The sequence below is a fragment of the Cyanistes caeruleus genome, chromosome 16 (assembly GCF_971803275.1).
Source record: "Cyanistes caeruleus chromosome 16, bCyaCae1.hap1.1, whole genome shotgun sequence".
Classification (NCBI taxonomy): domain Eukaryota; kingdom Metazoa; phylum Chordata; class Aves; order Passeriformes; family Paridae; genus Cyanistes; species Cyanistes caeruleus.
Window position 1 is genome coordinate 7,148,864 of NC_141716.1, and position 21,015 is coordinate 7,169,878.

General features: G+C 57.7%; 1 protein-coding gene across 1 annotated transcript; it reads right to left on the bottom strand.

Moving 5' to 3' along the window:
- Positions 1–539: 539 nt before the first annotated feature.
- On the bottom strand, positions 540–16,550 carry LOC111938123 (tyrosine-protein phosphatase non-receptor type substrate 1-like). The gene is made up of 9 exons (XM_086853351.1): positions 16,499–16,550; positions 11,686–11,815; positions 5,048–5,404; positions 4,526–4,837; positions 4,031–4,375; positions 3,671–3,769; positions 3,250–3,271; positions 2,819–2,858; positions 540–2,034 (listed from the first exon to the last, which is right to left on the bottom strand). The coding sequence occupies exons 1-9, from the start codon at positions 16,508–16,510 to the stop codon at positions 1,780–1,782; spliced, it is 1,572 nt and encodes a 523-aa protein (XP_086709477.1). The 5' UTR covers positions 16,511–16,550; the 3' UTR covers positions 540–1,779.
- Positions 16,551–21,015: the final 4,465 nt, after the last annotated feature.

A 21,015-nucleotide genomic window follows, 5' to 3' on the forward strand; every position in this document is an offset into this window, starting at 1 on the left:
TCCTTTTTCTACTCATGTGTGACACCACCAGCAGCAGCTCAGTGCTGAGGAAGCCCAGCCTGGGCAGCAGCTTCACTTTTGAGTGTCTGTGTAGCCTCACATAGCAGTTCCTGGCTCTGGTGAGACACAGTTCATGTCCCAGACACAGCCCAGGCACCAGCTCCAGGCTGGGAAAGCAGGGAGGTCCCTGGAACACTCAGCTCACTCACAGCATGGGCTGGAGCCAGCACCCAGGCTGCCTGCACACCAGTCTGGGCACCCCAGCTCCAGCTCAGCTAAAGATGCAGCAGGGCCAGCCCCTAGTCAGTCCTTGCCCATGGGGTGCACTGCTCCTCCCCGTTATGGTGCCCAGAGGAACCAGCACCAAAGCCTTCATCCCAGCCTCGACCTCCCTCCCTCTTTCCTCCCTCCAGCACACACTACAGGGCTGTGCAGGATGAACCCTCCTCTCCTCCTCCCTGCAGGACACACAGAACCCCAACCCCACCCTGCAGCCCCAGTGACAAGGTGACCCCCCTGAGCACAGGGACACGTTGATGTGCGGGAGCAGCACAGGACTTTTCACTTTTATTATAAAAATATCTTGCAAGCAAAAAGAAAAAAAAAAAACAACCAAAAAAACCCCAAGAAATAGTCTGTACAAGCAGTCACATTGCTCCCAAAGCACCCCCAAGGACCCCAGTGCCCCCACGCCCCCCACATTTCCACTGCTGCAGGAGCCAACAGAGGGCAAGGCTCCACATGGTGGCCCAGATAGGGGGCACATGGAAGACATTTGTCCCCATGGGTGGGTTGGGGGAGCCTGCCTGGCCCCCAAGACAGAGCTGGGGTATGGGGTGGGGAGCATATAAGTCTCTTATAAACTCTGTAGGGCTTGGGGGATTCTTTACTGAGGCCTCGGTCTTAATTTTGCACATCTTATTCTAGTGTTAAGTACACAGCAGTACACCCACGTACAACACAAAACATTGGGGGTTTCAGCTCTAAAAATTAACAGTTACATGTCAAACAGTCAAAACATGTTACACGGTACCTGCGGGGAGCTCCCGGGGGGAGCCAGGCTGGGGGGGCCCTCACACGCTTTGTACAAGCCTGGGGCAGCGCTGGTGGGTCCCAGTGCGGGGCAAGGCTGTGCACAGGAAGATGATGATGATGATGATGAAGAGGATGCTTGGTGCTGGAGAGCCAGACCTGGAGCTCCCCTGGACAGCAGGGTGGGGTCCTCGGCTCAGCGGCCTTCCAGCCTCTTGGCCTTGGGGCGAGACAGAGGTCCCGCAGAAGGGACACTTGGGAAGAGAGGCGGACACTTTGGTCCTTCCTTTAAAGCCAGAGTTTGGTGTCCAGGCGTGGTGGCAGAGCCCCAGAAGGCAGTGTGGGGGCCCTGCTGGTCCTGGGGAGCCATGGGCCAGGCAGTGGCATCCCCATGAGAGCTGGTGTGGAGGCACTGTACCTGTCCCCTCAGCCCAGCTGGAGCTTCCCAAGGAGCTGCTGCTCCGCTGGCTGAATCTGCTTGTGGGCAAACCCGGCACACTGAGGCTGAACAAGCCCTCACGGGGGTCCTGAAGGTATGGAGCTGGGAGCCCCAGGACCAAACTGCCCCCAAAAATCCTGTCTCTCTGGATGGGAGAAGACCCCCCACAGGTATGGTGGGCTCCATTTCCATCCTAAAACACAGGTACCGCAGTGCATCTTCACATCGCTCCCAGTGCTTCCAAGAGAACAGTCTTGGAGAGGAGCAGAGCTGCTCCCCGCAGGACAGGGGGTCCCAACAGCCACTGCTCACTTCCTGGTGATCTGGACGCTGGCATACTCGGAGCCGGCCTCCTCGGGGCGCGGGGCCGGTCGCTTGGGCGCCTTGCTGAGGTGCACCATGTCCAGGTCGGCGTAGGTGAGGTTGTCGTCGCCGTTGGGCGCTTGGTTGGTCTGGATGCAGGCGTACTCCGACTGCTGGCTCATCTCCACCATCCGCCGGATCGTCTTCCTCTCCTTGTCGAAGTTCAGGTCCGCGTAGGTCAGGTTGTTGGGGTCGGATTCCTGTGAGAGGCACCAAGAGTTCCTCCTCTGGGAAGATGCCCCTGTACCCACAGCCCTGTTCTGGAGTCAATCCCACTGCAGCTCAGCCCAGGGGACTGTTGTTCCCTGCTTGTGTGGGGGAACAATGCCAGCAGCCACCACCCTGCAGCCATGCTCTACACCCCATTCCAGCTTCCAATCGTCAGCCACCCTGTCACCCTGTCCTGGCTTCAAAACCACTGCCACCATTCCAGAGCTATCACTGAAGCCACTCCATCCCAGCAGGGCCAGACTGCCCAGCGATGCCCACGCGGGAGCTGGCAGAGCCTGGGTGGGATGGACAGATTGCTGCTGATCACGACTTTGCTCATAGCTGCGTCACCAAATGCAAAATAACTCCACAAATAGCCTGGCTGGCTATCGCACAGCTGGTTCTCCAGGCAGCACCACCCCAGACTTTACTGGGAGGAGAAGGAGGAGGAGGAGGAGGAAGGAGGAAGGACGGTGAAAGCAGAAAAGATTCTGAGAAGTGGCTACTCTTTTACTGGGGCAGCCTCTCTTCCACCTCCAGCCACAGAGTGGAGACACTGAGATGTTTCACTGGAGAACCACCACCCTCCACTGGAGACACTGAGATGTTTCACTGGGGAACCACCACCCTCCACTGGAGACACTGAGATGTTTCACTGGGGAACCACCACCCTCCACTGGAGACACTGAGATGTTTCACTGGGGAACCACCACCTCCACTCCCATCTCCAGTGGCTCCCAGCCACTCTCCCTCCCCAGTCCCAAGATGACCCACCTGGGTCGTGGCCTCACTGCTCTTCTCTGGCTCATGTAACCTGGAAGGAGGGACAAAATCAGTCAGATGCATGGAGCATCCTGTTGCCCTTTCCCTGGTGATGACGCAGCTGGGGAGGTCAAATGCAAGCCAAGGTCCTTGCAGCTGCACCCCGCAAGACAGGTCCTGAGCATTGGCTTGTGCTGGTCCAGCTGCCTCACTGCTGGCCAGCGATCAGCTCCCACCAACCTGCTCAGCCCCACCACGAGTAAAAAAACCCCATGGGCACAGAACCCCAGCTGGGGAGATGGGCACAGACTGTGTTCCTGCTGTCCCTTCCACAGGTTTTGGGGATACAGCTCTGTTCCAGTCCTGAGGGACTCTATGGGCTGGAGGTGTCCAGCTCAGAGTTCCCACAGGTTACCCAGTGACTAGAAGAGATCTGCACTCACCTGGCAGATGGCGAGCTTTTACCTGCCAAAAGAGAAGAAGTTCAGGAAAGAAATAATTCAGGAAACAAGATAAACACCCCCTTTCCCTGGGCACAGAGAACACATGCAGAGACTGCTTCAAGGACAAGTACACATCTTTTCCCAGAGGCAAATGGCTGCAATTCCCTGAAGTTTCAATCAATTTCATTCCGGACTGTTCCTGGGGGAGCACAGGAGGTGCAGGGCAGGGTTTAGACCAGCCAGAGCTTTCCCTGCAGCCTGTAAACAACCTGGCAGCTCTATCCATCACCCCACTGGGTAGGACCTCTAGCTGCACTGCCAGGAGTTACTGTCCAACGGGGCAATGTGAAACCCATGGGGAAAAAGAGGAAAAACGGGGTTGGGAACAGCTGCCTCCCTGCCACACAGTCAGCTCCCTTACCCTTGATCTGCTTCACCCGGATGAGGTACAGAATCGCTGCCACCAGCAGGACCAGCACCGTGCAGACCACACCCACCACGATGTAGATGAGCATATCATCTGAAACATCAATGAAAAGGTCACCATGGCCCAAAACCTGGTACCTCCCAGTCCCTGCAGCCTCACAACTGGGATTGGCCTAGTGATGCATGAAGCACCAAGGAGGACAGCTCGGTGCCTGCCACCACCACATTCCCCAGCCCCCTGATATAGAGATTTGGTCCTTCAACCACATTTTGATGGAGCTTTGACCTTCCTCAGAGGATGACACCACCACACAGCTGCCCTAGCAGGCACCCCATCCCAGCAGCTCTGACGCACCCTTAATCATCTGAGACTCCTTGCTCAGTCCCTGGGCCGTGTTGGAGATCCACAGGACGGCTGAGTAGTTGGCAGGGGCCTGGGCATCGTGCACCACCATGCAGGTGATCGTGGACCCGTTTTTCTCCTCCATGGCTTGCACCTCCACCTGGCTTCTCAGCTCAAACAAGCCCTGGGGGAGCTCAGATGGCCGGGAGACGTTCTCTGCCTTTATCTCCATCCCATTCTCCAGCCAGGAAACGGACACCTTTGCTGGGTAAAACTCCTTCACGAGGCAGGTGAAGACCACGGTGCTGTTCACCTCAACGGAGCTCGGCTCAGTGCGCACTTCCACGCTGGGGGGAACTGGGAAGAGAGACAGAGCTTGGTGTTTGGTGTCCCCGGCTCTGCTGCCCACAGGGAGCCCCGTCCCAGCCCCAGGGGCCCCTGTCCTCCTCCCAGGGACCCCAGCCCCACGGGAGCAGGACACCCCAGTGCGAGTCCCCCAGCCCTCACCTCGCAGGACACTGCTGAGCTGGAACCTCCCTCGCAGCGGCTCCGGCACCGTGGAGTGCTGCACCTCACAGGTGAGCTGCGAGCGGACATCATCCTTCTGCAGGGTCACCATCACTGTGCTGGACATGTTGTAGGTTTTCATCCTCCATTCGGTGACCTGGGGCATCTGAGCCACCATGGGGTCCTTGTTCTTGAACCATTTCACCCCAATCTTTTCGGGAAAGAACCCTCCAGTCGTGCAGACAAAAGGCACCGACTGCCCTGGCCTCGCTCTCTGCCTGGGCCCAGACACGAGCGGGGGGCTGGGTTTGGCTGTGGGGAGAAGCACGGGGCCATCAGACCACGCTCTGCCCCCTGCCCAGCCCTGGGCCTGCCAGGAGCAGAGTCTTCTACAAGGGCATGGGGACGGCCCATGGGATTCTCTCCTGCACCAGCCCTGAGCCCCTTCCCCATCCCTGCTCTACCTGAGCAGAGCCCGCTGGGCTGGTTCCCATCAGGAGCTGCTCTGGGAGCCCCACTCACCTTGCACAGACACCTCAGTGCCCCTGCCACGCTGAGACACCTCATCCACACCAGTGTCTGTCTTGACATACTTCACACAGTAGTAGGTGCCCATGTCCTCAGGCTGAACGTTCCTGATGTGGATGGTGAAGTCTGTGTTGGACTCAACCACTGCTCTTGTCACACTGGGTAAGGAGTCCCCTTTCTGGTCATAGATGGTCTTGCTCCCATTGCCCCAGCCCTTCAGCCACTTCACAGGACCCGGTCCAGCGATTCCAGACGTGGTGCAGTTCAGGGTGAGCGTCTCCCCCGCTGTCACCATCACCTTGTCCTGGGGCTGCTGCAGACTGAAGCCCTGACCCGCCTGGGCACCCACACCTAGAGGAAAAAGACACCAAGTCTTGCCTGGCAGCACACATCCAGACTGTTCTTCCAGCCCTGGGACAGGCTGAGCACCCCAGGTGAGGGGCTGTGGCCATGGGCACTGCGCTCTGCCTGCAGGGCTCGGCAGCGACTGACGGAGCTTTGCTTGGTGACTGTGCTGTGCTCCGTACAGATAAATCACGGAGCACATCCCAGCTGCCCATGACTCCAACATGCTGGGCTGCCTCCCACAGCCACCTGGCTTTGTCAGCCAGGAGAAAGAAGCATACAAAACGAGGTACTCCAAAGAGCCAGCTCCCATCACCAGTGTGACACTCTTTTCTGTCCTGAATCTGTCCCATTTCTGCATGGAGTCCCAGCCCCGGTGACCCCAGCAGAGTGCAGCCAATCCCCCCCACCAATGCCAGCCAAGCAGGCACTGTTCCTGCTCAGCAGCAACCACAGGGAGATATCACCTTTGGAGCATCTCCACACCACTGGTCCCCAGTCCAGTCACCTGTGCCACACCTCCCTGCACACACAGTGACATCCCAGATAACCCCCACTACACATCCATGGGTTATCCAGGGGTTCATTTCACCAGTGCTTTCCATACCAGTACAGTTATTGCAACCAAATCCACAAAATGTTTCAATCCTGGTTACTGCTTAAGGGAACATTTTTTTAAGACACATGGGGAGAGAAGTGGGGGAACCACTTAGATCCACCTGCTGGTAACAGGTGTCTGTGGCACCCAGAACTGGTCACGGTCACACAGAGATCACTGTGTTCGAGCAGGTAATGCTGAGCAGCATGGGGAGCACATGGACCCACATCTCTCACACCAGAATCACAGAATCTTTTAGGCAGGAAAAACCCTAAGATCACTTAGTCCAACCATTATGCCAGCACTGCCAAGCCTCTGACCAAACCATGACTCCAAGTGCCACATCCACACATCTTTTAAAACCCTCCAGGGATAGTGACCCCACCACTGCCCTGGACAGCTGTCTTACCTTTTACTCTTACTTTTCCCGAAGTTCCAACCTTAACCTCTCCTGAACAACTTGAAGCCATTTCCCCCTTTCCTGTTGCTTGTTTGGGAGAGGAGAATGACCTCCACCTGACTACAGCCTCCTTTCAGGGAAATCCAGGACAGCAACCCATGCCAAGGCTCCCCTTGGGACACAGCAGGATAATCTCTGGATGGATGGTCCCAGGAGGACTTGCTGTAGGACAAGCTGCTCTGACCCCTCTGGCCACAGCTGGCTCTCACAGAGACCAGAGATGACTTTTGGCAGCTGTTAATCCCTCCTGACTCACAGTGGTATGTGCTGTACCCACAGATGTTCTCACTGTTCCACAGTGTGTGGAATTACTCAATAACTATGGCCAGAATAACCAGGAGCAGTTTCTCCAGACTGTCCCAGTTAAAGGCCTTTTTGCCCAGGGCATCAGTCCACAGCATCCTCAGCCAGAACCTTCAGGCCTCGGTGTTTCCCTTTGAAGGCATGTCAGGGTTAAGGTGGCAGCAGCATTCAACACCAGAACAAGTTTTTCCCACAAAACAAGCACAGAGGGACAGAACTGGTCTGTGTCATGTCCAGATGAGTCATCCACTCTGAGCCTTGGTGCTGCACCTGAACAGTGTGCTCAGGGCACCTGTGGGGCAACCCCATGCTTCTCAGGAGACACCCAAACTGTGGGGAGCAGCCCCGGAGCAGAGGCCTCGTGAACTCCATGTGCTGAACACAGTACTGACACAGAAACACCACTGCTTCTGTGTAATCTCCTGAACTTCTCCATCTCCTGCTGCTGAGAGAACTTTAGCAAGAAATGGTCGAGAAACGCACAGAGGAAGTTCACGAGCACAAAGCACCATCACATCATCCGTCTCTCACCAAACCACTGCACGTGGATGTGATGCAGGCAGGGACCAGGCTGCCACAGGCAGAGAGAGACTGGCACCCCCAGCCAACAACCACACAGACCCCCAGCCCCTGTTGTGACCCAGGGGGGCCACAACACCAAGTACTGCCTCCACCAAATTGGGCAAACAAAGCTCATTAGCGAGCAGCACTCAGTACAGCAAGGGACACGTCCCATGTGTGGTCACAGGAGCAGGAGGCCAGGGCCACCCCCACTGCACTCTGTGTCCTGTGATGAGTGTGTCACTCACTGCTCCCCTCTGTAAGAGCAATTTCTATGGAGTGGTTGCCCCCATGTCTCCTTGAGGGTCCCCTGCACTGGGTAGAACTGCCTGCACCGCCCCACACAGCCCAACCTGAGCGAGCTGAGCACCTCCTCTTCATCCTCCCTCTCTCCATCTGCCCATCTCCCCATGAGGCACGTGGTGTGCTGAGGGGGAGAGCTGGGGATGTGCCTGCTTTGGGGCCCCAGAGCTGACCCCAGCACCAAAGAGTGTCAGGGTGGGCGCTGCTCAACCCCAAGGTTCATTTCTCACAGTTTCAGAGAAACATCCACAGAAAGCTCTGGGACATTGAGCTGAGCGTGGCTGGGTGCCCTGCCTGTGGCTGGCTGCCATGCCTGGTGTGCAGCAAGGGCTCCCCACTACCTTGGCACAAGGGTCCTGCCTTCTGGAACCGCAGGGATTTATCCCTGCAAGCAGCAGGGAACTCTGGCAGGGTCCAGATTTGCAGCCAAATGTGGAAGGTCTGTATGCATTCCACAGCACCGAGCCCACATTCCCTCCTCACCGGGGCAGCAGCGTGCCTGCCTCCCATGCCCAGGGATTAGCAGGCACAGAGCATGCTGTTGTCCAGGGATAGGATGCAAGGTGCTTTCCTGCTTTCCTGACTGCTACTGCTCCCAGAGGATTGAGGGGAAAAAGGGCTTCACACTGCCAGCAGCGCTGCCTGTCCAGAGGCTTCACTGGCAGCTCTTGGTCACCACAAAAAACACCGTGAGGCTGCAGGCAGCCCCTCAGAAAGGATTAAAATGGGGCTTTGGGGTATTTTTCCAAGTGTTCTGCACTGCTATCTCAGAGATCCTCATCCAGCTCTGCTCAGATCACCCCATTCAGGGATTTCTGATCTATGACACAGCCTCTAGCCATGATCCACCACAGAACAGCCCAACAAAGACCAGCTTGCACCTCCTGGTTGAGAAACAGGAGTGCCAGTCAGACCTGGCTTCTCCACTTCCTGCCTGCATCCAACACCCCACACCAGGACCAGCCTGACCCCTCCTGCTCAGAATGATCCCAACCCCCTGCAGCAGCTCACAGCAATGCCTCCCCTCCCACACCTCAAAGGGAAAACACAAAGGGGAAGTTGGCAGAAAACCCCAGAAAACACAAGTTGAAAAATGCAAAGTTTCCACCAAAGCTTCTTTCCTCTTTCCCCCTGAACACAGCTTCTCCTCACACACAGCCAGTGCCTCCCCTTCTCCTTCCCCTTTTGAGGTGCTCACCCAGCGGGAGTGAGAGCCCAGCCAAGCTCCCTCCCAGCAGCTCACAGCGTGTTTGTGCACCAGGAGTGGGATGTTGGGGGGCTTCAGGCTGCAAACACATGGGACACCACAACTTCTCACTGCCTCCCTGCCTCTCCCTTGATGACACTTTTTTCCTTACACTTGGATTTCAAACCACCTGGAATTGGAACACGATCCTCTTGCCCCCAAGATCATGGGGAATTTAGGTGCTCTGACCCTGTAATCTGTTCTATCCTACACTCCAGAATTAGCCAAGGGTTTTAGAGCCCTGAAAAGCATCACCTGACAATTCCCACGTAGGTGGGAGCACCCTCGCAGTGCAGACCCGGAGCACTTCCAGCCCGGAGCAGAGGCAGAAGCATGATCTGGCAGAGCCTACCTCCTTCCCGTTATTCAGTTTAATTTGGGAGCAAAATAATCCCAGCTCTCGCTGCAATGCAAGTTTTCCATGTCGGTGACACATTTTTTTCTATATTCCACCTTTTGAAGTATCTGATATTGAACAGATTGCAAGAGGCCGGGGTTTAATTCAGGAGAGGCTGCTTGGATGCTTCCTGGTATAAATAGAATTTTTTCCTCTGAAGGAGCTGGGTAAGGAGCTCTGGGATGGCTGTGTGCTCCAGAAACGATGTGCAGCTGGTCACCGGCATCCGAAGCCCCACAGCCACTCACTGAAGGAACAGGCCAACGGGCAAGGGAACCCCAAAATAATCCTGCTGGAATTTCACCTGCAGCAGGGCTGCCAGGGGCGGAAACTAACAGGTGCTGACTATAAAAGGCCTGGAATCTGCTGTTTAGGGAAGGCAAGAGCAGCCCTGGGTATAGCTGCTGAGCCCTGAGCAGACCCCGGGGCGCTCGGGGAGGGTTGTAGTAAAGGCTGTGTTTTATATCTGTGACATCAGAGGAAGCCTCAGCTCACACGCAACCACCATTTCCAAGCTCCCCTCCTCCAGCATCAGCAGAAATTCATCCCAAGAGCCAGAGCCCCAGCAGGAAACAGAATTCCCCTTTGGAATAGGCTCTGTGAAGCACAGCTGAAACCCTCTACAGGGAAAGACGGGCATGGAAGGGCTCTGCAGGGCACAATTTCTCAATGGGGCTTTGCTGTTCGGTTTCCCACATCTCCCTGCCTTTGCCCCACGGGAAGGTCTCCTCCAGGACCTTTCCTTTTCCCCTGCACTTCTGCAGAAGCTGTCAGAGCAGCCGGCAGTGGGGGCCTGGGCCAACTCTGCTGGAGTTCAGCTTAGTTTGAGCCATGGCCCAGGAGCGATTTGCCATATGGAAAAGGAAAAGACGTGCAAGTTTGCACCTAAAATCAGGGAAGAAAATCACTTCACAACCCCAGGGCGGTATTTTTCCCATGGCCAACTCAAAGAAATGGGGTTCCTACTCCAAGACCACATTTAATTAAGTTCAGGAGCTTTGCTGGAGCTATTCTTTCACGCAGGAAATCGCAGTGGCTCACTGGGAAGCCGTTCTCCCCGCCAAAGGCTTCTTGGCTCTCAGCAGCCGGAGTTCTCAGTTTGAGGCCAACACTTCTCAGTTGTGATCAGGCGACTCAAAGCAAGGAGCGTTGTGCTGAAAGCATTTGCTTTCTACCCAAGTTTGCATCCAACTCTTTGCCCAAGTAAAGCTTTGATGGTAAATATTTCAATGGGCTTGGGAGAATGTGGGTTTCCCCCGCAGAACCTGGCCTGGGCTGTTTGTAGCTGGCTGGAAGGGGTGGGATTGGGATAGAGCAAAAAGCTCAGCAGCAAGAAGCTCCTGAAGATGCATCACTATTGCCACAGGTTTGCCTCAAAAAACCCGTCCCTCCCTTGGCAGGGAGAGCGATTCCTTCGAAATCACCCAAAACGAAACACCCTAGAAAGGAAACATCCTTGAAAGCAGCAATCACCACAGGGCTTAGTTCCTGGTGGGATGAGAGACCTCCCACCGCCGGTAAGAGGAACAGCCAAGAGTGGCACACTTTGACTGGTCCTTTGCTGTGTCCCCCAGCTTTTTGAAGGGCCTGGTGGAGCCATGAGCCCCTGGGAGGCCTGGGGCACCCTGAGGCGACACAGGGCTCTACGTGGCACAGGGTGCCCGGAGGTGTTGCAATTCCACCGCTTCAGTGCCCAACAGTTGAGTCGAGAAAGAGCCCACGGTGGGGTGAAGCAGGAGGGTAGCAAGAAAAACAAGTTCTTGGCAGAGAAGACAGACAGCCCTCACCAGAGCCTCCCCATGCCTTCTCCACTACCATCTCCAAGTGGGAATTCGGGCTGCTTGCTGAGATTTGCCTCACCCGTAGCTGGCAGGGGGTGCTCGCAAATGGGTGGGAACAACATGCCTCTTCATGCCCCTGCCGAATTCCCTGCCTCGCTGGGAAGGGGAATGCCTGCCTGCCTGCCTGCCTTGGAGTTTGGTTTGAGAAGAACGGCCGGGCCAGCGCCCCGCGGGAGCCCCTCGGCCACCGCCGCTCTCCAGGTCACCGCAGGAAAGGTCAAAGCGACCGTGCGCGGAGAGGCGGCGCCATCGGTACCGGAGGTGTGCGGGAACGGGGAGATCGGGGAGAACGGCGCACAGGGCACGGAGACGAGGCGGGGAACGGGGCAGAGGAGAGGAGCAGGGCGGGAAAAAGGGGGAAGCAGGGCAGGGAGAGGAGCTGGGTGGGAGGGAAGGGTGGAAAACAGGACAGAGGAGGCAGGAGCAGGATGGAAAAAAGGGGGAAAACAGGGCAGAGCAGAGGAGAGGAGCAGCGTGAGAACGGGGAGAACAGGGCAGAGCGGGGCAGCAGGGTGGGAGGGAAAGGGGGGAATCGGGCAAGGGAAGGAGCAGGGAGGCAGGCAGAAGCCATGGCTTACCGGGCAGGGCGAGCAGCAGCAGGCAGGGCAGTGCCCAGGCGGTGCGGCCGGGATCCCGGGGATGCGGCTCCATCGGTGCGGGGAGCGGAGCCCGCGGCTTCCCAGCGCGGCCCCGCGCCCGGCTCGGCGGCTGGGTTTGATAAATAAGACAAATTAAAAAAAATAAAATAAAAAAATAAAAAAAATAAAAAAAATGGCAAGCAAAAAAAGCGCAGAACTGCAGCTGGCGAAGGAAATCGCTCTTCTCAGCCCCAAAATGAGGAAGGAGGCCGGGCTCCCCCCTTTCTCCCCCCGCGGCGGGCGGGCAGCACACACGCACGCACCGACACGGACCCGCGGCCCCGCCGCCGCCCGTGGGCACCGCACCGGGACCGGGCTCGGGGCCGCCGCGGCGGGGCCCCGGGCGGGCTCGTGCCCCGGTGCCGCGCGGAGCCGCCTCCCCCCAGCGCCGCCTCCGTTGCCGTGGTACCGGGGAGGGACGGAGCTGGCCCCAGCCTGGAGACCCCCTCCGGCTCCCAGCAGCCCCGGTTTAGCGCCGCTTCCCCCCGTGGCGGGGGCGAGAGCAGCCCCGCCCGCCCCGGGGCAGAGTTCTCCGGTCAGCCCGGTGTGCGGCTGCCTTAAGGTGGGCTGGGAGGGGACCCCCGGCCCCGGCAGCCCGGAGCCCCGGAGTGCCCGGTGCCTGTCGGCCGGGGCAGAAGGAGGCGGCTCCGTGGCCCCAGGGCTGCGGGTGCAGCCGCCGCTTCGGCACGGCCACAATGCACAGCCCAGCATCCCCGAGCTGGGATTGGGGCGCAGGAGCCTTCGGGGTCCTGCACACCCAGAGACCACCTGGGACTGAGCCAGGACAGCCCGCGGCAGAGGCACAAACAGCCCGCAGCCTTCGGGGTCCCAAATGCCCAGGAACCTCCCAAGGCACCACGCAGGGCTGAGCTCTCAACCCGTGGCAGAGGCACGAGTGGTGTTTTGCCGGTGCCACAGGGACAGGTCAGCTTGGCCCAGGGGGCCAGGGCCAGGAGGGGACACTGGCAGCACAGACAGGCAGAGGGTGAATGGGGAGAAAGAGGAAATTCCTGCACAGCACGCTGGGAGCATGGGGACATCCCCGTGATGTCCCCTCAGCGGGAGCCTGCAGCAGGGAGAAGCGAGAGCCTGAGGACAAGGCAGCTGTAATGGTAGGCAGGGCTGAGGAAGAGGAGGAGGGTGTCGGGGTGTCAGCATCCATGGGATTCATGTCCCTGCAGCGCCCTGCTTCCCCCTGACACAGAGTCCTTCCCAGGGGACCGCAAGGACACAATCTGCACTGCCTGCACCTCTCGTGGCTTCTCACACCGCCCAGGGGCGCTTCAGCCAGGCAAGGCCAGGTACCTGGGGTGCCAGGTGCAACGCTGGCAGCTGCCAGCACCGCCCCACTGTCCTCTCTGCCCTCCCAGGGATGGGGTGGACATTGCAGAGCGGGAGCGCCCAGCCCAGCCAGCATCACCTGCAGCACAGATCGCACCAATCGCTGTCCCACGCTGGGCCGGGTCCCTGAGGACAGCACTGGGTGCCGTTCTGGAGGACCCGCTGCCGGCTCCCCCCTCCTCCCCCCCTCCCCAGGCAGCCGCCAGGGCTGTCGGTTTTATTTAGAGCCTCGCACAAACACAGCCGAGATATCTGAAGTGACTTGGCACCACCAATCTGCGCACGGCATCCGCCTGCGCATCCCCGGCCCCACCAGCCTCCCCCTCAGCCCCAGCTACACCCATGGGGCACATCCAGCCTTAATTTAGCACTGCTGGGAGCCGGGACCAGCTCCCCAGGCTTCTGCACTCACCTCCCTCTGCGAACCTCTGGCAGCTGGAGGCTGTGCTCAAGGCTTGTGGCCAGTACTGGAAAAACTTTTGTGGCCAGCAGCACTGGTCCTGAAAAGCTCAGTACAGCCATCATTTCCCTTCACAGAGCTGGCCAGAGTGGCCAACAAGGAGCAGAGATCCAGAAGAACCCTTGGATTTGGCCTTTTGCACATAGCAATAATTTCTTTGCACAGGCACCTCACAAGAGGAAGAAAAGGGGCAGGTGCTGAGCTCTGCTCTCTGGTGACCAGTGATAGCACTCAAGGGAAGTGCATGAAGCTCTGTCATGGAAGTTTGAGGTTGGATATTAGGAAAAGGTTCTTCTACCAGAGGGTGTTTGGGTACCAGAACAGACTCCCCAGGGCACTGGTCACAGCCCCAAGCCTGCCAGAGCTCAAAAAGCATTTGGACAATGCTCTCAGGCACAGGGTGGGATTCTTGGGATGTCCTGTACTGGGACAGAAGTTGGACTCGATGATCCTTGTGGGTCACTTTCAGCTCTGGATAGTCCATCAGTTAGTAGTAGCTACACCACTGTGGGCAGTGCATCCCACCCAGCCCAAGTCTAGAAGCAGGGACCCTCACAGCAAGTGGGTGCCCAGCAGGAGGGCAAATGCCAGGGACACACTGCAGCCTTTCACAGCCACCTTTCCTGGTTATTTTTACATGGAAGCACAGATCCTGGAGGCCTGGTTGCCTTCAGCCTGTCTGAGATGTTCTGCTCAGTGCTGAAGGTGCAGACAACCTGTTCTGAGGCGATTACAGAGCGGAGCCAGCTCGCACACAAGCAGCAGCCACCGCAGAGCGCTCAGGAAGGGAAGTCAGAGCTTAAAAAAGCTCTGTAAGAGAAGGTACCGCGCAGAGCAGATGGCACGGCGCGAGCTTCCCGGGAAGAGCTGCTATTGCTCCCCATTAGGAAGCATATGGGCAGGCTCAGCTGCCTCCCCTCCTACCCATGGCCCTGCCACTCGGCATCAGAGGGGCCCTGCTCCAACACGAGAGGTTTGGAGGACAGTGGCAGGGATAACACCCCAACAGGGCAGTCCCTGCACTGGGCAAGGAGCCAGGGGGACAGGAGCATTTGGCTCCTTGTGTGTCTGGGACAGGGGGACAATGCAAAATTTTGGGAGTGCAACTCCGCCATCATCATCCTCCTCCTTGTGCACAGAACACCCACGGTGAGCAGGAGGCTGCAGTGCCACTTGGCAGGACGGGCAGCGCTGCCAGGCTCTGTGTGCTGCCAGCGGGCACCCAGGCTGTGCTCGCTCTGCAGCATCTCTGTGCCTCAGCTCAAAACCCCTGCCCCGGCAGGGAGGATTCTGGAGACCCTGGAGGATTCCAGAGCTCGGCTCTCCCTGGCTCCAGTAGCTGGGCAGCAGCCAGCATGAGGACAGGGCAGTGTTTCAGCAGAGCTTTTCAAGAATAAGTTGATTTTCACAGCTTTGAGGCACAGTGAGGACCTCGCATCACGCTGCTAGCACTTGTTTGGGGAAGGTACGTGCTCTGTGTGGCAGGGCTGGGCCAGGCTCAGCCACCCCATAGGTCTGGGTGCTGGGGAGGCAGGGGTCTGCTCCCCTTCCAGGACCACAGGCTCAATGTCCTTTTTACGTTCCCTTGTTCCCAGCTGAGCAGCTCTGCAGGATCTGCTCCCTCCCCAGGAGAAGGGGGGACCCATCCACACACAGAGACCCCAGCCAGGGCAACAGCACCCCATTTCTCATCAGAGCCCGGCAGCATCCAATGGGAACAATTACAGCCTTGCCAGAGCGATCCCAGTGGAAAGTCTTGCAGCACTGGTTTTTCCCAGACTGTTCTTTCATGCCTCAATCAGCTGCCTGTCTGATCCTCTCCCAGCCCCGTGGCCCCCGGGAACAGCGGTGGCTCACTTGGCTGGAGGGGACTCGCAGGGGATGGAGATGGGAGAGGTTCCAGTCTCTGCCCTGCAGGGCCAAACCCGGGCCTGTTAATGGATCACATTTCACTGACAGAGGTGACTGCAGTCTTTCCCTGCCTGGGACTTTGTCCCTCATAATTCTCCCTCCACCAGTGGGATGGCTCAATAGCCTGAGTGGCCACATCACACCAGGACACAGGAATTGTCCCAAAATGCTCAGTCCACCCTTCAAAACCCAAACCAGCTTAGGGATACAGAAAAAAACCCCACCAATACTTTGGACATCAGCCTGCAAAGTACCCCAAATTCAGCATCCAGAGGTGCTGTTTTGGGGCTGTGGGCACAGAGCCATGCCCAAACACCAGTGAGCAACCAGCACTTGTGGGAGCCCTCCAGAATAATGACTCAATGATCTTAGAGGTCTTTTCCAACCGCAAAGATTCCTTGATAAGCCAAAAAGCACAGCATGCAGCACGTGGAGCTGCAGGGACTCACCACCCTGGAGAAACTCAGAGCTGTCCTGGCACAGCCCCAGCCACAAACACCTCCCAGCCCAGCCCCCCACAACAAAACACCCTGTGGGACCACATCAGAGCACCAGGCCCACACAAGGTCTGTTCTGGCAGCCATAAGACAGTGCAGCCTCCATACAACCAGAGAGCAGCATGTTCCCCCCATCCATCCTCCACCTTCAAAAACTAACTTCAAGACCCCTCCAGCTTAAGATCCAAGTGGACACATCCTACACCCTCCCCACCTCTCAGGCTTCACTCAACACTCAAAGAGGGCTTTCAGCTGGGAGAGAAGCACAAACGTCTTTTGCAGCAGGGAGCACCAATTACACTGATGATATTTAGGGCTTCCAGCACAACAAATGGAGCTGCAGCTTCATTAGGTACCTTGCCAACTTAATCCGAGACATGCAGTACAGGGGAAGCTTAATTTTATCTCATATTAGTTTATCTCATATTAACTTCTAACAAGCAATATGTTAATGTGGGCATGGTTTTCATGGACTTGTGACCCAGGGAAGGGGCACCCACAGCCCTCTAAACATGGGTTTAAGAAGCAGGGGTTTGTATCCTACCTGTGTCCTCATACTCCTGTGATAGCATCCACCACCATGATCACCTGCAGCTAGGGAAGGGATGCACAAATCACCCTCTTATATGGGGAGAGACCTTGGAGAGAGTGATGAGCTACAGAGGCCTCGTTAAGGCTGTGGTTGCCAGGAGAAAGGGTGGGGATAGGCTGTGGAGGATGCTCTGTGAGCATGGGCTTTTCCCCCTCACCTTTTGAGTGGGCTCATGGGAACTACCTGTAATTGTTTTAGCCAAGCTTTTATTGTGTGATTTAGGAGTTACAGCTTAGTTGTTTCAGCTCTCTCAGGTCTTTGTTAGGGCTCTGGGACCCAGTTGCTGCAGATGGTGTGCGTGGGGATGAGTGGGGTGGAGGTGAGGTGCTCCCTGGCATGGGGCATTTTCTGAGGAGCCCCTTTGTGCACACTGGCCAGACTTGGCCTGTTTCTACCCCCTCCTTAGGGAACAGGGCTTCAAATCACAGCCCACATAATTTTTAATGTCCCTCTGGCACTGAATTAATCCCCAGCACTGCCAGGATCAGCTGGTTCCCTCCAAGCCCCTGAAATGACTTTCAGGGAGGATGAGGGAGGGATACAGCTCTGCCTGCCCACGCTGGGCTTTGCTGGGTTGGAGTGATGCTCTGAGTGTCCCCATGGCACTCACACGCTGTCACCTTCAGCAGTGGCAGCAGAGCCCAGTGTCCCACCACCCACCACCATCAGAATGTCCTCTACTGTCTACCAAGCAAGAAGGAAAACCCACAGGCTACAGCAGGGACAGTGTCCACAGGGCAGCTCAGCCATCCCAGGGGCAGGCTGTGCTCCCAGGCTGCTCCCACCCTGCACTGGTGCCCTGTGGGATGCTGCAAACTGGGTGAATTGTTCGGGCTTCCTTAATGCAGCCCGCACGCTCACACTCTGGGGGAATTCCTCACTGCTGTGTCAGAGCAGGAAAGGTGGTTGATATCCTGTGCCTGGCCTGGAAACGGCCCTGGCTGACCTGAGGTGAGGGGTTTTAGGGTAAAATTGCTGACAGGCTGGGAAAACCCAGCTAGGAAGGACAGGGCTGGCAGTGCTGGTGCCTGTGCCTGCTGAGGTGCTGCGAGCGCTGGCAGGGCTGTGCTGACCTTGGCTGGCAGACAGGATCCTGCCCCTTGCCCCAGAGAAGGGTTTGCTCTCTGCTGTGGGTCTGCAACACATGCACAGCCCTGGGAATAAGCTGCACAGGAAGTGGTGCAGTGACCATCCCTGGAAGTGTTCAAAAAACATGTGGATGTGGTATTTGGGGACGTGGGTTAGTGGTGGGCTTGGCAGTGCTGGGGGGATGGTTGGACTCAATGATCTTAGGGGGCTGTTCCAGCCTTAACTGATGACAGGGATGGGGGCACAGGAGAGGCCCCACTCAGGGCAGCTCAGCAGGGACACAGCGTGGCCCCAATCCTGCACCCTTTGTGCAAGTGGCTGCAAAACTGGGAGACATCTGTGCTGTCTGTATGGGGCTCACCCCAGCTCTGATGGGCTCCAGAGCCACGGGGAGCTTTGGTGTCCCACCCTGGGACCCTGCCCCAACCCCAGGAGCAGAAGAGCTGTGGAGGAAGAAGTGGCAGGGACGGGGGGAGGGCAGACAGGGTGCAGACCGAGAGCTCCAGCCATGCAGGGACATTTCAGAGTTGGATGTTAATCATTGATGGGCTCCTGGGAGCTGTTTGAACTAAAGCCTCGTTCTGCACTGTTCTGGCTCATGGGAATGTGGTGTGTGCCAGTACCCACATCCCCCAGCTCACAGCCAGCCCCATGGAGTGATGCTGGCAAAGACCCTGATCTCCCCTTGGTGGTACCACCAGGACCGTGGTGGAGCTCGGCCGAGGGAAGAGCGATATCATCTCAGTTTCTAATGCCAGTTGGTTTGTTTTTTTCTGCATCCTCTCCACGTTCTTTGTTGATTGCAAATCGTTATCATGAAAGCGCATCCGAGGCTGCAGCAGCAGATAACGCTGTGCTGCCGGGCCGGCGGCTGGAGCTCATCGAGGCTGCGCTGCCTCAGAGTCCTGCGGCAGCTGAGGATGGAAATAAAACTGCTAACGTGGGGGATTGATCATGTTCAGCCAGCTCAGCCCATTGCTTCCTTCTTGGCAGAGCCCTTGCTGTAAAGTGCTAAAATCCAGGCTCAGAGGTGGGATTTGTGCTGTGGAACCTGGCGTGTGGGCATCGCCGGAGTGATGCCCCACAGAGGGCTGAGACACGGCACAGGAGCTGTAGGAGACCTGGTACAACCCCGTGTCACTCTGCTGCAAAGGAGGATGGCGTGTCTGGCAGCAGGGGCTTCATGGGGTCGTTTGTGAAAGCGCTGGATCTGATGCCCCTTGGTGGGAGTGGCACAACTGCTGGGATGCAGGGGGGCTGCACCCCCTGAAACAGCCAGACCAAGCCCTTGGAAGAGGATGCTGACCAGCCCTCAGGGCCATCCCCAGCCCTCCTGCCAGGCTGTCCCTGTGGTCACTGTCCCCATGTAGTATCCCACAGCAGCCCGAGGCTCAGGAGCCACATTCTGCACCTGTTGGCTCTTTATTTTGGCCCTGTTGAGATCAAACACATCCACACTGCCTGACTCAGCACTCTCAGCTCTGTGGGGCTGGGGTTATTCTGGTCCTGCTGCTGGAGGCTGGATGGAGAAAAATGCTTCTCTGAGGGGTTTGTGTTGGTATATATATATGTATATATATATATATATATATATATTTTAAGTTGAAAGGCAACAAAAATCTAGGGGATTAGATTAATTCTGGGTCGGCCGGATCCACCATGCTCCCGGTGACTGCATCGCTGCAAGGGGCTGGCCCTGATAAAGAGCTGCAAATCCGAGCTGCCAAGTGCTGCCATCCCGCTGGAGCCTTGGAGGGGGATCAGGGATTTAGAGGGTCTGTGTGATGTCTAACAGGTTTAGAAAATACTGCCTGGGATTATCCACTCGCGGCGGTGACCGGAGACCTCTGAGCCGCGGCAGACGCCGGCAGCGGCTGATGTTTGCTGATGGGGGGGTCCTGCGTGCGGGAAATCTGATCTGTGATCTGCGAGTGCCTGTTTGCATTCGTGTGCGCCTTCCCTCGTGTGCACACGCGTGGATGTGCGGCATCCCCGGCTCTGGGGCGGGCAGGAGGTGTGGATGCGGCTGGTGACACCGCGGGGGCTGAGCCGTGTCCGGTGGCAGAGGAGAGCTCTGCGGTGCCAGAGGGCAGCTCCAGCCTTCGCTGTGCTGCAGCCCCGGACGGGCAGCTCCTGACCGCCAGCGTTAATGATATCCACCCAATTAGCCCAGCCTAGCCGCAAGGATTAGCGGATGGAATCATCATCCCAAAGCGTAAGCAGTTAACGCTGCTAATTAATCATCGCGTGAATCCCAGCCCAGCCACAAAGCGCGGCGGCCGCGGTAGCCGTGGGCAAGGGGTGATGCCCACCCAGCCGGGCTCCGGGAGACGGGAGCTGTTTACGGAGAATTTGCCGGGCTCGGGGATCCGTTATTTTTACACGTTGCCATAGCTACTGATACCATTATAAAATTAAGCCTGAACCATGTGGAAGAAATGGATCTGTCAGAAGGAATTATTTTCGGGAGCGCGTTGAGCAGTGCCCACCGCAGGGCCGGCGGCGAGGGGCCGAGCCCAGCGGGGTGATGGGGGTCCCCGCTGGAGGCAGCCGCATCCTGCCCAAGGGCACGTCCCCGGAACGAGGCGCCGGGCAGGCTGCGGAGCTCCGGGATCGCCTGGAGCCAGCGGCGCCAGCACAGCCCCTCCGGGCTGGCAGCATCGCTGGGCACGTCCAGGGCGAACAAAAGCCCGCTGAGAGGGAGCTTTCAGGCCGTGCTGTGCTCCCTCCCGCAGCGCCTGCTTTCCCCCTTCTCCTGCCTCTCTCAATATTTTTCCCTTTCCCTGCGCTTCTCTGCAGAGGGACACTTGTGCCGGGCTCGGGGCAGCCAGCGCTGGGGCCACGGCCAAGCACAGCCGCAGTTTAAGGTCGCTCGGTGCCGGGAGGAGCAGGGAGCGCCAGGGACCCCACAGTGTCCTGTCCTCGGGACAGGGATCTCCCCAAAGGGTTTCCCCAGCCTGAGCTCTTCTCGCTGGACAAAACCACCTGGAGCATCCCCAGGCGTGTGCACGGCTCACTTTGGGTACAATGGAGGTGTTGGGAGGACCAGGACCATTCCTGAGCGACACCAACAGCTGATCCAGCACGAAGAGCCCCCCAGGAACCCCAGTGCAGGCTGGACCCCTCTCCCACCCTCTCTGGGACCCTCACTCAGGCATCGGCAGGACCCAGCACTGCAGCTTGATCTGCCTGCCCTGTGCCGGCTCCAGAGTGTGATTGTCCTTGAGCAATGTCCCGTCCAACACTGAAAGCACAATGTGAGTCTTTCTTAAGCACTGCTTGTCCCATGGCCCTGAAAACCCCTCTTTAAACACTGCCAGAGTCTTGGCCTCACGGTGTCCCACAGTGAAGAACCGCACGGGCCAAAGGAGTGTTGGGCA

Excerpts from the sequence above, each read along its gene's own strand:
- LOC111938123 (XM_086853351.1), bottom strand. Across the intron at positions 3,770-4,030 it reads GGAGTCTCAGATGATTAAGG|ATGATATGCTCATCTACATC; the intron begins GTGCGTCAGAGC and ends TTGATGTTTCAG. Across the intron at positions 3,272-3,670 it reads CCGGGTGAAGCAGATCAAGG|GTAAAAGCTCGCCATCTGCC; the intron begins GTAAGGGAGCTG and ends CTCTTTTGGCAG.